We start from the raw sequence: 15,824 nt of genomic DNA, 5'->3' as shown, positions 1-15,824 counted from the left end.
TAGATTGGGTGTGGCAGACTACTATGCAGTCATCTGTATCGGCGTTTCGGAGGCTATATCATGTTGCGAGTTTTCCTGGAGAGGTCACTGAGGACTATTATCCATGGTACATGTCTGTGTCACATCCTCTGATCATTCCTCGGTCTACTGCACATGCGGGTACATCCTCTGAGCATCCATCTCACCATCCATCATCTGCTGCACATGTGGGTACATCATCTGCTGCACATGCTGGTCCGTCATCGTCTGACCGAGATCGTAGAACAGCTGAGCTTGTACGTAGAGGCATTAACTTGGTAGAGCCGTTTAGTGAAATTTATGAGATTTTAAGTGAGTTATGTCTTATGTACGATGTTTAGTAATTTGATATATTTTGTGTTATGTGTTATGTACTGTAATTTGAGATATTTTGGGATTATGTGATATGTTTAGTGATTGTGTTATGTGTTATGTTAATCCGCATTTATTTTAAGTTAATTCATAATAAAAGATACTGAAAATGATAAAACAAGATATTATAATAATCCATAAACAGTGATACACAACATATTCTAATCTTCATTTAATGAAATACAAGATGATCTGATAAATGATGGATCAATGCGTTCCCAATGCTTCATACGTGCTGCATAAGCTACTTCCCAACTCTTTGCTGTGTCACTACAAAAGTCTTTCCATTTTTGTGACGTAGGTGGCAAAGGACAATCAGACTTCAATTTGATCTGAATAAAAAAAATGTTACAAGTATTGATGTGGTATGTGGAAATACAACTTCACGCAAGTATTGATGTGGTATGTGGAAATACAACTTCACGCACCTTTGCCTTGAAAAAATTGTGAATTATACCCGTGCTCAACATCCTTGATGGTTTTCTGAAAAGAAGACTGAATGATACATATTTGGTTCTTCAACATCATATTCACTGCATCCCAGCTTTTACATAAATCACCAACACTAGTTTGAAGCATGTTTTTCAATCTCCAATGAGCAGACTCAACTCTACAAATAAATTAAATAACACAAATTAAAACAAATCACATAAACTAGTAAATCATGTTTGCTAAAACAACACAATTCATATTTTAAAAATACCTGTTAGATGTTGTGTTCCCCAAATGCATCACTCTATTGGTCCAAACGTTGACAAACCTTTCTTTGTAAGGTGTTAACCATGAATCTTTCACATAATCAACAAAAAGAATAATATCGGCACACAATATCTCAAATTGTTGCAAATGATGATCATACTCTTCCACACTAGTCGAATAGACAATCTTTTTCCATAAATCCATTACTTCTTCTTGTCTATCTTTTTTGACATATTGTTTGCATCTTGCCCCAACATTTTTTTCAATATGAAAACGACATAGCAAATGTATTGAAGTAGGAAACACAACACTAATCGCATTCATCATGGCAAGATCTCTATCAGTCACAATAACTTTAGAAATCAAAGACTCAGATTTGAACAACATTCGTACCTTCTCAAATGCCCAGATGAAGTTATCTTGTCGCTCTTTTTCCAAATAAGCAAACCCAACTGAAAATGTCAAACTAGTAGAAGTGACACCGACTATTTCAAGTAATGGCAACCGATATCTGTTTGTTTTGTATGTGCTATCACATATCAAAACAAAATGAAATGTGTTTAACAACTTTATACAGTCAGGATGCGTCCAAAAAATATCTCTCAAAATATCAGAATTTTCCCGTCTTCTTGTCCAATGCACATAATTTTCTTGTTGTATTAACTTCAACAGATGCTGCATTTCTGTGTACGGACCTCTCAATGATGATCGATAAGTACTCCTTGCTTTATATATTTGACTGGGAATAGTGACATTGGTTTCATTTCTCACTTTCAAAGCATTTAGAATGAATCTGGGTGCAAGCTTATACTTTGTCATATCATTGACAAATTTCCTCTCTTCTTCGTTTAAACGCCCCAAATAGGAATGACCGGTTACAGTATCAAGTAATTCATGATTGTGTGTCCCACAACGAACACTAATTTTCCATCCTTCACCGACACTTAATGGTACACATCTGAGAGTAAATGGACAGTTTTCCTTATGAGAGCAAGTTACTGATTTTTTTGATTCTGATTTATATCTTCCACCTCTTTCGCATCCCAAAATCAATTTGTCTTTTCTTCCCCTAATTCCGTTTGCTTTATCTGATCGAATGGTAACAATTAAAATTCCATTTTGTCTTCCAATCGCTTTTGCCCATTCAAATACAGCTTCTCGAGAAGAAAATACCTGCAAAATATGTTTCAAATAAAAATTAACCATATAACTATAAGAAATATTTAATCGGTGATGATTCATCAGTAGTTATAATAATACCTGATCAGTGGTGAATTTTTCTGTAGTATCTATAACATTTTTTGAAGCAGATACTTCAACTCTGCTCATACCTAATTTCAAAATTAGTAACAAATTTAATTAAATATAATATTTTAAATATTTAATTTAAAAAACATTTAAAAATAATTTATAACATAAATATTGAATTTAAAAAAATAATAAAACACATTTCGAAACTTTAACTAAATGAAAAGTTCGAAACATTCTTACATTTCGAAAGTTTGTGAAAAATGAAACTTTCGAAGACCAAAATGCATTTCGAAACTTTGGTGAAAAGCAAACTTCCGAAGTAGAAAATGCATTTTGAAGAATCGAATGTTTCGAAACTACATTTCGAAGGTTTCATCAAAAACCAAATGTTCGAAGCATAACTCTATTTCGAAACATTCAAATGCAAGCAAAGTTTCGAAACTGTCTATTTCGAAAATTTGGCATTTATCCAAAGTTTCGAAATTTTGTATTTTTTTAAATAAACTGCATTTCGAAGGTTTTAAAATAGCAAAATTTTCGAGTAACTTACTAAAATTCATTTCGAAAATTTAAAGTTTCGAATCCAACATTTTGTTTTGTAAATTTTCGAAGGTGGTGGGGTGTGAAATCTGAATGATAATTTTTAAAATAATATTATACTGTTTTACAAAAGGGTATTTTAGTCTTTAAAAAATAGTGGGGGGGTGGCAGGTCAAATTGGGGGGGTGTCTGGTACAAAACTCGAAGTGTAAAATTATGGCATGTATGAGCTGGATTTTAACTGGGGTGCATTTTAGACACATGCCAACAACAACTACAAATGAGAACAATAGTAAAAGTAAAGGAAATGGAAGAAAATAATCAATATTGATTCTCTATTGCGATGTTCCATTTTGGACAGATTTGGTGTATAATAGGAGTAACTATCTATTTTAGTCTTTCTTTTCAACAAAAAAAAAAAAAAAAAAAAAAAATGTAAAATATTATGTTTTTAGTGTAATTATACTTTATTGAAATGTCAATCCAATGAAAAAAAAATATAATTACATAAACTAAAAGTAAAAAATATAAATTATACAAACCAAAATAAATAAATATAAAGTACATAAGTGAATAACGAAAAGGAAATAAAAACTCTAGTTTTCGCAACTTCTATTAGTGCATATATAAGTGTGTAATCACTATAAAATAATAATTTTCTTTTATATTTATTTACTTTTTCTATAGTAAAAATTATTTTTTTATCTTTATTAGCAATGACTGAATACTACTCACAAAATGTAATTTACATATTGTTCATCCATAATAAAATCCTTAAAATACATAATAAAAACTAAAAGAAAAAATCGTTATTAGGGACAATAATTGGTAGAGTTTTTAAAAAATACTCCTATATTATTTACGCAATGTCTGTATTGTTTGTGATCAGTGTATATTATTTATTAAGTGGTGTTGAAGATTATTAGTACGGCGTGGTACTGCTTTTATTTGACCACGGTCACGTGCAAATAAGTTGAAAATGAAGAATAACATAAGCATTTCCCTTGTTCTTCGGATGCACGCTGGAATTTAATTGAAAGGAGTGTCTCCTTAAAGAAGATGGAGGTAAGTTTATTTATTAATTTATTTATAAAATATCAAGTAAATTATTTTATGAGTTGAGTAAGAAAAAAAAAGGTGGATATATCAAATCAAATGTGCCACGTAGACCATTCATAGTCCACGTTAACGTTTTTGCAATAGAAGCTAACCTTAAGACAAAAAGTGATGACATCTAACTTTGAAGAATATGTATATATATATATATATATATATTATTTTTTTTATAAAAAATAAAATCAAAATTATATTTGCATTGATTAATGAAAGCATACTTAAATTTATTTTTTTACGAAATCATATTTAAACATCTTATTAATAGTGTGTATTTGCTTAAAATTATTTGAGAATATAATGTTTTTTTAAATGAAAAAATTATTTTTGAAATTTTACTTATATTTGTATAAGTTTTTTAAATTATTTTATTAAAAAATTATTTTTATATTGAAAATAAAAAGATATACTAGTTATTTTTGTGGAGACAATAATTTTAACAAAAAAATAAAGAAATACAAAATATTTTTCTTTTAATTTTAAACAAATATGAAATAGTTTATGTTTTATTTCAAAAAAATAATCTCTAAATTATTTTTAAATGTAATAAAAATATATTATTAACGTAAATAGTGTTATACATATATATAGAATATACGTAGTTGAAGTTGGGCATAGAATTATAGATTGAAACGCATATGCACATGCAAACATGTGTTTGGATAAGAGAAAATCGACCCTCGCATTTAAACGTGTATTATGCACACAGTTTTTATATTTAAAAAGTAAAATTACACTTGAAAAAGGAAAACAATGTAAAACTTAATAACAATTGGTGGAAGAGGTTCGATATAATATTCTCTAATATTTATTCCTAACATGCTGCATAGCCACCAAAACCAGCGACAGAGTCTTAACCTCAAATGCAATAACAATTTGTATTGATGTCATATTTAACTATTTATTGCATTAGAGTTCACAGAGAACTTTGACCATATATAATGATTTGGAGTTGCCATTTTTCTGAAGATTCAAAAATATTTATATCAGACTCACATGTAATTATTTTCTAAATTATAATAAATTACTTTAATAAATATTAATGTTATAGTTTATCACTCGTATAATAGAGATGTTCGCCGTTTTAATTTATAAAAATTTGATAAAATTTTTGTATAAAATTTAATAAAAGTTTGACAATTTTTTATTTATTTAAAAATAACGATTTTGTGTTTCGATTCAAAAATGATAAATGATTTGTTTATCACATAGAATGGACTGCATGTAGCAGATTGTCTCATTATGAATATTCATGCTTAATAATAGAACATTAATTTTTATTTTTGAAAAAACAAAAAGAGAAAATTTATTTTAAAATAATTAACACATAAATTTTACTACATTATAATAGTATATGATTAATTATATTTAGTGAGATTTTTACATATCTTACCTCTATATATACTCAGCTCGCCTAATATGACTCGTCAGTTTGTTCTAGGCTTAGTGTTAAATGTGTGTCGACACCAATTCTCGTTACCATGTGTGTGTATATATAAAATGAATAATATTTTAGAAATTATAGAAAAAATCTCATACCCAATTTAAAATAGAATCCTTGTAATTAAGCCAAATTATGTGCACACGTGTGTCCACATGACTATGTGAATGGTGGCAGAGTAAATTCTTGAAAAGAGGATAAGAAGGATTTGGAATCTGATTGCATGTGGATTTATAAAATCCCAGTCAATTTTGCACCACGCCCAACAATTTTTCACATTCTCCACTGATGTTATACGCAAGGCAGTTTATTTTTTCACCTTTCAAACACTAAAAAAAAATTAATATATTTTCTCTAACAGACATATAAACAGCAAAAAAAAGAGACGTAGTGGTTCATGTTTTTCCTTGAAGATTGAAGTAGACAAAAAACAAAAAGCTACATAAAACAATACATGAGTGAGTTTGAGCAAATCATATATATTGTTAGATAATATTATTATATATTAGTAGTAAGGGTATTTTAGACAATTCTAAACAATTCTATTCTTTTATATATATACTCATTGTAACCCTATTAACTGTGGTTTTGGTTTTCTATGTTATGAAACCCTAGAGTGGTTGTTTCTCTTTTTCCTCTTGCTTTCTCTTTTCTTTGTTAACATGGTATCTAGAGCCTATTTCGATCCTCCTTGAACGATTCCGCCTCTATTCCGTTGTCGAGTTCCCAACAATTAGAGAATATAATTATAGTTTCTCTTTTCTAACATTCCAATATTCAGTGAGATTTTTTCGTTAAACCGTGTCTCAATTCTGCTTTACCCTTTCTTTGTAGCTTTTCGTTTATTTTCAGTAGATCAGTAAAAAAAAAAGAATTTATTAGGGTTCTATAAACCTTTCCACAAGCCATTAGGGTTTGACGCTCTAACCAACCGAGCTAAAAAGAACAATGGGTGGTAAAGTTTACTTTGAGAATCATTATTATTTGCATGGTTATTGGGGGATTTTGATTGATCGTTATGAAGAGATGATTGAGAATTATCATCCTGAGATCTATCGTAGAGAAGAGAGAGAGACTATTTTGATAGAAAAGGCAACCACCAAAAGAGAAAAGAGAAGAGTAACCATTTCCTGATTTTGTTAAATCAGTCTCACAAAAACATCGATTGCACATTCGTTAACCGTTGGATTTGGCTGATTTTTGGACAGAAGGTTCACAACATTCAGGTTTTCGTCTTCAACGGTCGGATCGGTAAAACGACGTCTGTAGGGGGAGAAATCGTGCTCGCACAGCACCAGGTTATCCCTAATTTATTTTGTCTCAGTGATTGTGTTTGTCTCATTATTTGTATGGCTTTGAGAGAAGGTTTGGAGGTTCATTGTGTTGTTTTGAAAAATGGGTTTTGTGTTAATTTGTATGTTGGGACTTCTTTGGTTGAAATGTTTGTGAGAAGTTTGGTTTCTTGGACTGCTGTTATTGTTGGGTTTGCTAGGTGTGGGGATATGAGTGAGGCCAGGAAGCTTTTTGATGTTATGCCTGATAGAGATATTGTTGCTTCTAATGTTATGATTGATGGGTATGTGAAAATGGGGTGTATGGATTTGGCGAGGGATTTGTTTGATAAGATGAAGGATAAGAATGTTATTTCTTGGACTAGTATGGTTCATGGTTATTGTGAGGATGATGATGTTGTGGCGGCTAGGTTTATGTTTGATTGTATGCCTGTCAAGAATGTGCTTAGTTGGAATGCGATGATTAGGGGATATTGTGAGAATAGACGACCGCACGATGCGTTGAAGTTGTTTTGGGAAATGAGGGGACGTTTGGATGTGGAAATGAATAAAGTGACGGTTGTGAGTGTTCTTCCTGCTGTTGCTGATTTGAGTTCTTTGGATTTGGGTGTTTGGATTCATGGGTTTGTGCAAAGGAACCGACTTGATGAAGATGTTCATGTGTATGCTTTGGTTGATATGTATGCAAAATGTGGGGAAATTGGAAAAGCTAAATTGCTTTTTGAGGAGATGAATGAAAAAGATACATCGTCGTGGAATGCTTTGATAAATGGTTATGGTGTCAATGGTTGTGCGAAGGAAGCGTTAGAAGTATTCGCAGCAATGTTACGGGAAGGATTTGAACCGAATGAGATAACAATGACTAGTGTGTTATCTGCTTACCATTGTGGTTTGGTAGAGGAAGGAAGAAGATGCTTCAAAGAAATGGAGAGATTTGGAATTGTGCCTCAGATTGAGCATTATGGTTGTATGATTGACCTTCTAGGAAGGGTTGGATACTTGGATGAGGCTGAAAATTTGATCTTCTGTGTTGTCGCTCTGTCTGTTGCTTCTTCTGTTTGATTGCTAATCTCTCTAGTGATTTGCTTTGTTGCTTCTCTCTTTGTTTAGTTTGGTTTGATATGATTTAGTTTTGTTTGGTTCTATTTGGTTTGGTTTGTTTGGATTTGGTTTCGTGGTGCTACTTCTTTGGTTGTTCCTATCTGTTGATTTTGATATGGTTGTTTCGTGGTGCTACTTCTTTGGTTGTTCCTATCTGTTGATTTTGATATGGTTGTTGCTCCTTGGTTTGTTTGGATTTTGTTTCGTGGTGCTACTTCTTTGGTTGTTCCTATCTGTTGATTTTGATATGGTTGTTTCGTGGTGCTACTTCTTTGGTTGTTCCTATCTGTTGATTTTGATATGGTTGTTGCTCCTTGGTTTGTTTGGATTTGGTTTCGTGGTGATACTTCTTTGGTGGTTCCTATTTGTTGATTTTGATATGGTTGTTGCTCCTTGGTTTGTTTGGATTTGGTTTCGTGGTGATACTTCTTTGGTGGTTCCTATTTGTTGATTTTGATATGGTTGTTGCTCCTTGGTTTGTTTGGATTTGGTTTTGTGGTGCTACTTCTTTGGTGGTTCCTATCTGTTGATTTTGATATGGTTGTTTCGTGGTGCTACTTCTTTGGTTGTTCCTATCTGTTGATTTTGATATGGTTGTTGCTCCTTTTTTTGATCGCTCCTTTTTCGGTTTGATTTTTTGTTGGTTTGGTTCTTCTCTTTGATTGTTGCTTCTTCTTTGGTGACATCCCTCTTGTCCCCCCGGCTGTCCAACTACCTCCTGCGATTGTTGATCCTCCTCGTTACCCCTCTCGTCATCATCTTCAGCATAGAATCATTACTCTACCGTTTGTCTCTTCTTCTTTACAGATTGCTGATTTGTTCACAAAGATGCATTCCATTAAACGTTTTCGTTTTTTTTTAGTTGACAAACTCTCGATGCTCCATGTTAATGCATCGTGAGTTTGAGGGGAGATGTTAGATAATATTATTATATATTAGTAGTAAGGGTATTTTAGACAATTCTAGACAATTCTATTCTTTTATATATATACTCATTGTAACCCTATTAACTGTGGTTTTGGTTTTCTATGTTATGAAACCCTAGAGTGGTTGTTTCTCTTTTTCCTCTTGCTTTCTCTTTTCTTTGTTAACATATATATCGTGTCAATGTGATTTTATAGAAGTTTTCAAGTGGTATTTTAAATTTGACAATCTCACCTTGAATTTAAATGTATATATATATAAATTTTTAATAGAATTAAGTAAGAGAAGGGAAGAAAATATAAATAACTTTTATATTAATTAGATAAAAAAATAATTATAATATGTAACAACATTTACATACTCAAGTTAGAATATATAATTTTTAACTAAGATAAATAATTTATAACTACATCTAACTAAAGTGACTATCTTGTAACTAATTTTAAATCTTTAATATCCCCATAGATTAGAAGGTGTTTGCAACACATCTAACTTGTTATGAATAACAAAAAATACAACAAAAAAAAACATCAAAATATATCAACCAAAGATTTTGAAATGGCGAAATAAATTGGCTAAATTAGTTTTGGAAAATTTATTCTTTGTTTGAAATAAGAACAAGAAAGATTATAATGCAATTTTACTTATTCTCTTTTTTATTATAGTAGGTATTGAGTCGAGTTTACATCTTCATGGCAAGATTTTTTTTCTGTTCTTTTTGAATGAATTCTCATGCGCAATCTCATGGTCATTAGGACTTCTAAATCTAATTATGGATTTTTTTAGAAACAAGAACAATCTTATTTTTTGTTGTTGGTAAGTGTTGAATCTAAAGTTTATACCTTCATGCAAGATCTTGTTTGCATTTTATTTATTGAATGCCAATTTGGCTAAAAAGAAAGAATTTTTGCCATCAAATATTTGTGGTGTTCTTGAAAAATCTTCAACAAATGTATCTAACTCTATCTTTTTCATATTTGACTAAAACTGTTGAAGTTGAAACAATGTTGATATCAAAATATGGAAGAAGTCTTAAGTTTTGAAATAGTTTTTTCCGACAAATATCTGTCTTTAATGCCCATTGGTTGATTGTTTTTTTTCATTGTCATTATGCAAATTTTCTTAATAATTTTTTGAAAAAAAAATAGCGGAATAATTAGTTTTCTAATTCCATAATAGAATATATCAAATTTTTATATTGATTCATGAAAGAGAGAAAAATAGAGAATTTTTTTGTGTTGAAGAATTTAAAAAGATAATTACAATAATAGATATAATAAAATTTATATACCCAAATTAGAACAATTAACTTCTAACTAGCGTAACTAATATGTAATTAACATCTAACTAAAATAACTTATAATTAATTTTACATCTTCAATATTTTTTATAAAGAAATAATTTTGACATAATTAATAAATATTATCGAATGAAATTAATCAAGTTAAAACTATAATTTATAGTTTTCAACTAAAAAAATAATTTTTTCATGAAAGCTTATAAGTTAAATTACTTTCACACAAATATATTCAAACATAATTTAATTTATATTTTCTTTTAATCGAAAACAAATTACAAAAATCAATTTTTTTAATTGCAAAACCAAAAACTTAATTGTGATCTGCAAGCTATATATATGGTAGTATTAGTGTATAGTATTACAATACAGGCTATACAAGAAGATTTTATTTCTATTGAGCGATGTTTTAATCCCGCCACATAATAAATGAAGCACATGAAATGAAAATGAATGCACTATATCTATATATGTTAAAAATAGCATAATATATTTTTCCCTTATTTGAAGTAGGTACAAATGAGGTTAGTGATGTACCTTATAAAATCCATATTTGGAGAATGAGTTTGAGTTAGATTATTGACCCTTGAGTTGAATGAAATAAGTAACAATATTATAGTCCTCCTTAAAATTAGGATAAATGAAAAGTAGGTGTAGATAGAATTGTGATAGGTGTCAATAAACTGTAGAATGGAAATAGACGTGTACCCTGTTTTGTTGAGAGGGTACACTGTGCCTCGCTGTCTAGCATGTGAATCAATGGGGTATGGTCATGGTGTGATGTGCTTCTTCTCTCTCTTACATGCAACCCATTATAACACACACAACTGGCATTTTTTGATTCATTCGCATACAGACTTGAGTCAGGACAAAATTACTCTAGGATTTTACTTTGATTCTCTTTGTTTTTTTCCACCACCTATATACAACTACTCACACATTTAAGGTCGGTACAACATATATTAAGCTCCAAATTTTTCATTTTTAAACTATGCTACTTTTAAACTTCAATAAAATTACTTTTTTTTTTTAATTTTATTTTATCGAATGTTCTAGATTTTTTATAAACTATGATAACTAATTTTATTTAATTTTTTTAAATTGATAAAATTTATTAATTTATTTTAGGTAAAATTTTATTAATTTTAAAATTAATATAATATACTTATATATTGAGATTTTTTTTATTTTAATAACCCAATCTTAAAAAAATTATCCATATACAAATTAAAATCTGCAAATACGACTTCGTTAAGAAAATTTGAGTTTAGAACCACAAGTTTTTTAAAGATTTATTTTTTTTTTTGGACTATAATGTATTTTGGAAAGTTGTCCTAAAAAATGTGATTTCTATGTATGATCGAAAAGTCGCTATTTTAAAAGAGAATTTAGTGGAAAATAAAAAAAAAAAGAAAAAATGAAATCATCAATCCGAACTCAAACTCAGACTTTCATAAAAAAAATAACTTTTGAAAATAATGATTTCTAACTAATTGAAAAAGAATGCCTATTTAGTATATAATTTTTAAAGGAAAATATATTGATAATTTAAAAAAAATTAAATTATTAAAAAAAAAACTACATATTGATGTAGATGTATAAATATAAATAAAAATACTACATATTGATGTAGATGTACAAATATAAATAAAAATACTACATTAAATAGAAAATTGGATTTAAACACTAAATAATCAAGAGTATATAATTTAATGGCTTAAAATCTTACATAAAAATACAATATTTAATTCACTCTGTAATTAGTTTTAATTAAATAAAATGATCTCTAGAGGTAATTTTAGTTTGTTTTATGAGGCGAAGACGATTGTTTTGATGGTTTAACTGGACTGAACCCACATTGCTACAAAACACAAACAACCTTAATAAAATGTTCCATTGTTTTCACCCTTTTACATCTACCTAGTAGTCTTTCTTTTCTTTCATCATATACACTAGAAAGTAGAATCTAGAAAAGAAAACATGAGTGCATTTGATTCAGAATGTAGTAGTGGATGTGAGTCAGGTTGGACTCTATACCTTGAACACTCTTTTGGAGGAGGGTATTATGGGGAACACAAAGATAAAATAGTCACAAATGACTATTCTGAAGGTGTTGAAGATTTGTCTATGATTTCTGATGCTTCTTCTGGACCTCCACAATATCTTCCATTTGATGATGATGCTAATTACTTCAATCAAAAAAACAATGCTTGCTTTTATTCAGAATCCAACTTAGTGAAACAGAACAAGAGTGCTTCAAAGAAACAGAATGTTAAAGACAAAAATAAACAACAACTTCAAGTTGAAGATCAACAACATCTTCCTTCTTTTCTTCATGATACTGCTAGCTCTCATGTCTTTGACTTTTCCACTGTAAGTTTGTTTCAGATGTTAAATATTTATTTTGTTACGTTGTAAATATTCATAACAAACCATTTAAATTAAATTAATTTTTTTTAAAGAAAACATGAATTGTATGAAATGTGTTTGTTGACAATTTTTCAGAACAATGATGTTGGGACAAATCAACAAACGTATAAAGAGAGTATGGTAGATTATTCACAAGGTTTTTCAGCAACTAATTATTTTGAGGTAATTATCTTGATTCTGTTCTTTTGATTTTACTATTTTACATTTGATTTTTGTAATAGCTAAAATAATTTATGTTATTTGTAGGGAAGATCCTCATATCAAGAACAACACTTTGGTTATTTACAACCATCTTTATCGAAAAATGAAATTCAAGGCAACAAGTAAGTTAATCTTCTTTTGAATTTCCAAAAAGAAAAAGTTAATCTTCTTTTGTGCATTGTTATAATTTTTTTTTAATGTGTTATGTTGAATGATTTTCAATTTTTTTTTAACAGATGGTATGGAGGGAAAGGAATGGGAATGAGGGGAAGAAGATGTTAGTTTTATTAATGGCTGCCTCTGCTATTGAAGATGTTGCAGTGGAATTATTCAAGATTAATGGAAAGAGAGTTATTATGGTGTAAAAGGAATTTAATGCTTCTTTTTCTCTTTTTACTTTTGTCAATGCAATGGGAAACAACCTGAAAGGGCATGTTAGTCATTTTATTTTTTTTTGCTTTACAAAATTTTATTTTCTTGTTAGTGAATCACGATTAGAAGCTAAATTAGTAAGTTAGATTTTGTATAAGTATGTTAACTACTCCTTGTTATTTTGATGCAGTACCAGTAATTCTTGCAAACAAATAAATGCTAATTAAGAACTTACTAGTTAATTTGATTTTTTCTTATATAAGCAAATAATTTTAATAATTGAAAATATTATTTTAAATATTAAATTTGTTACAACAATGTTATAATCACAATTTAAATAATATTTTACGTAATATAAAAATTTGCAACGTAATTAACAATTACAGTTTAAAATTGATGTTTGAGAAGTTAACTTTAAATTAAATTGTGTCCACATTCAAAATCTGTGCTAGCTGTGCACCTGATTTTGGATTATACATTTTTTTAGTAGATACTGAAATCATGGTGTATATAATCTATTACTTCTAAATCTTCCTGTTTAATTTATCGATTATTTTTCATATGCACGCTCACAAACAAAATCTATAGAAGTGGCCAATTGGATAATTTGTATGTTTTTCTTTCATAAATGTATTTTAATTCTTTTTTATAAAGCAAGACAAAAATAATGTGCTGCCGACAAATGTATTGATACTGGATTTATAGATAAAATAATTCAGATAAAGGCAATGTGATCCAACATTGATTAAGTAGGATGACTTTTTGTTTACTTGTGGATCTTTAATTATTCTTAATTTTAATTTTCGCTTGTTTATATTTAGTACTAGCAACAGTGATTATAAATTTAAGAAAAGAAAAGTTTCAAATTTCAATTACTCCTTAAAAAACACAATTGGACAAGGCCTTTATTAGTGTTTGTAAGAGTCCAGACAAGGCTCCGTTTTCTGAAAATTCCAGCATTTCCAATTCACTCAATAAGTAAGGTTTAGTCTCATAAGGAGGAAATGCCAATTTTGAAGTTGCAATATGTTTCATATGCATCTCTTTCAAGGATGGATTATTTTGAAGTAATTTTTAGATTATTTTCATATTCTAATTTTTTTTTAAAGTTGTAATAAATATATAAAAAAATTCAAAAGTGATTTTGTATGAAAAAAAATGTAACAAAAGGACTGATAATCATGTAGTTGCATAGTAAATATGTTGAGTACTAATTTGAGATGAATAAATGCGTAGTATAAGCAATTTATTTTCCTCTTGATATCTGTTTGAAGCTGAGGAAATCCTGGGTGAGATATTCGTGGCCCAAAGGAACATGCGTTAAATGACCCATTTCGTTTAGTTTGTCAACATTATCTCTTTTGGAAGGATCCTCTTTTAAAATATGAAATGATATGATGATGTAAATGTTTGTTTATGTAGTTTTGTTCCCTCCAAACCTGTCTGCTTGGAAGCTGTCTCACAGGACTTGTCATACACAATCGTGCCTTTCATTTTCTTTATTTTATTCCTTTACTTATTCTGACTCAGTTTTTGTTTAATTAAATAATAATAATAACACCTTCTGCCAGTCCAAAATGGTTGAAAAGGCTAAAGAAAATACATGACCATTCAGAGTTTAGGGTAACTAAATTTATAATCCCTGCCCACGTGTTTTCTCATACATAATCTAAAGTTTTCTTGAGAAAATAAAAAATTAAAGAACTTATATAAAAATTAAAACAAAAAAATAATGTAGAAGTTCTAAATTTTTAGAAAAACTACGACTAAAATGAAAATATATAAAAATTATTATAACATTATAACATATACTCTTTCTAAAATATGTTACAATTCATACACTTCAATACCATTACATTTTTTTAAAAAGAATATTTAATTATTTTATAAAATTCTAAAACAATAAAAAAAAAAAAGAGATATAAATTTAAACTGTTTTGACTAATACAAATTATAGTAAAAAAATTAAAATTATATATATAATTTTAAACTCTATTTTCTTTTACAATTCCAAATTTTATTCCTAAAGCATAAAATTTTCCAAACAACTCTAACAAGTTTGACAATAAAATTCTTAACAAATTAAAATTAAAAAATGACTAAGTAATAAAGAACGGTTAACCAAATTAGGAAACCAAACGAGCAAACAACTCCTAAAGTAATTAAATATAAAAATGTTTTCTTAAAAATGCATTCAATTTCTGAAATTGAAAATTATTTTTTGAATACGTGTCTTTGGAGTAACTGTAATATATTACTAATAAATTTTTTAATTGAAAAGACAGTATGATATAGTAATTGTCTGGTGCAGTCCATAAAAATAAAAATAATAAAAGGGAGTGGGAGAAACAATATTGTCCTTCCAACCACCGCCCAAACCAAATGTAATTGTAACTTGTCTATTATCTGATCTCCTATTTAAGCGACCATTGCCATTTTAGTTTGGATGTCTCCAATTCCCTTGACAACATTTTCAGGCTCTATGTCAAGGAAATGAATGTTCTAGACATTATTACTTCATCACTGTCATTTACTTACTAACTCATTACCTCACACACACAAAAAATCCTAATTTGTAATATCATATATTTACACGCAGGAATAATTCTAATATTAATTTGATGTCGGATTGCTCATAATACACATTCAAATTATCTTGATTAAGATCAAGCAGTTGTGAACTATTATGTTGTCAGAGTTAGTACACATAATCTGTTTAACAAGTGTAATCCTAATTAAAGTTAAATCCAATTCTGTCTAAGTCTTAAAATAA

The 15,824-nt window shown here is 28.9% G+C and overlaps 2 protein-coding genes across 3 annotated transcripts; one reads left to right on the top strand and one right to left on the bottom strand.

The window, feature by feature from the left end:
* Positions 1 to 810: 810 nt before the first annotated feature.
* Positions 811 to 2,383, bottom strand: LOC140919965 (protein FAR1-RELATED SEQUENCE 5-like). The gene is made up of 2 exons (XM_073367254.1): positions 1,094 to 2,383; positions 811 to 1,000 (listed from the first exon to the last, which is right to left on the bottom strand). The coding sequence occupies exons 1-2, from the start codon at positions 2,329 to 2,331 to the stop codon at positions 811 to 813; spliced, it is 1,428 nt and encodes a 475-aa protein (XP_073223355.1). The 5' UTR covers positions 2,332 to 2,383.
* A 9,482-nt stretch (positions 2,384 to 11,865) lies between these two features.
* LOC101498843 (protein SOB FIVE-LIKE 5-like) lies at positions 11,866 to 13,230 on the top strand. Of its 2 annotated transcripts, none has more exons than XM_012714772.3 (4): positions 11,866 to 12,421; positions 12,554 to 12,640; positions 12,730 to 12,801; positions 12,916 to 13,230. In XM_012714772.3, the coding sequence occupies exons 1-3, from the start codon at positions 12,029 to 12,031 to the stop codon at positions 12,784 to 12,786; spliced, it is 537 nt and encodes a 178-aa protein (XP_012570226.1). In that variant the 5' UTR covers positions 11,866 to 12,028; the 3' UTR covers positions 12,787 to 12,801; positions 12,916 to 13,230. The 2 variants fall into 2 exon arrangements, with proteins under 2 accessions (XP_012570226.1, XP_004497267.1); XM_004497210.4 differs by having other exon boundaries at positions 11,870 to 12,421; positions 12,725 to 12,801.
* Positions 13,231 to 15,824: the final 2,594 nt, after the last annotated feature.

This window comes from Cicer arietinum, chromosome 4, assembly GCF_000331145.2.
Source record: "Cicer arietinum cultivar CDC Frontier isolate Library 1 chromosome 4, Cicar.CDCFrontier_v2.0, whole genome shotgun sequence".
Classification (NCBI taxonomy): domain Eukaryota; kingdom Viridiplantae; phylum Streptophyta; class Magnoliopsida; order Fabales; family Fabaceae; genus Cicer; species Cicer arietinum.
This window is presented reverse-complemented; position numbering and strand designations above follow the sequence as displayed.

What these genes read in the sequence shown, in the direction of transcription:
- LOC140919965 (XM_073367254.1), bottom strand. Translation starts at nt 2,331, where the DNA reads ATGAATCATCACCGATTAAATATTTCTTATAGTTATATGGTTAATTTT. An exon ending in GGGAACACAACATCTAACAG is followed by an intron (nt 1,001 to 1,093) that starts GTATTTTTAAAA and finishes ATTTATTTGTAG; the next exon opens with AGTTGAGTCTGCTCATTGGA.
- LOC101498843 (XM_004497210.4), top strand. Translation starts at nt 12,029, where the DNA reads ATGAGTGCATTTGATTCAGAATGTAGTAGTGGATGTGAGTCAGGTTGG. An exon ending in ATGTCTTTGACTTTTCCACT is followed by an intron (nt 12,422 to 12,553) that starts GTAAGTTTGTTT and finishes ACAATTTTTCAG; the next exon opens with AACAATGATGTTGGGACAAA. An exon ending in AATGAAATTCAAGGCAACAA is followed by an intron (nt 12,802 to 12,915) that starts GTAAGTTAATCT and finishes TTTTTTTAACAG; the next exon opens with ATGGTATGGAGGGAAAGGAA.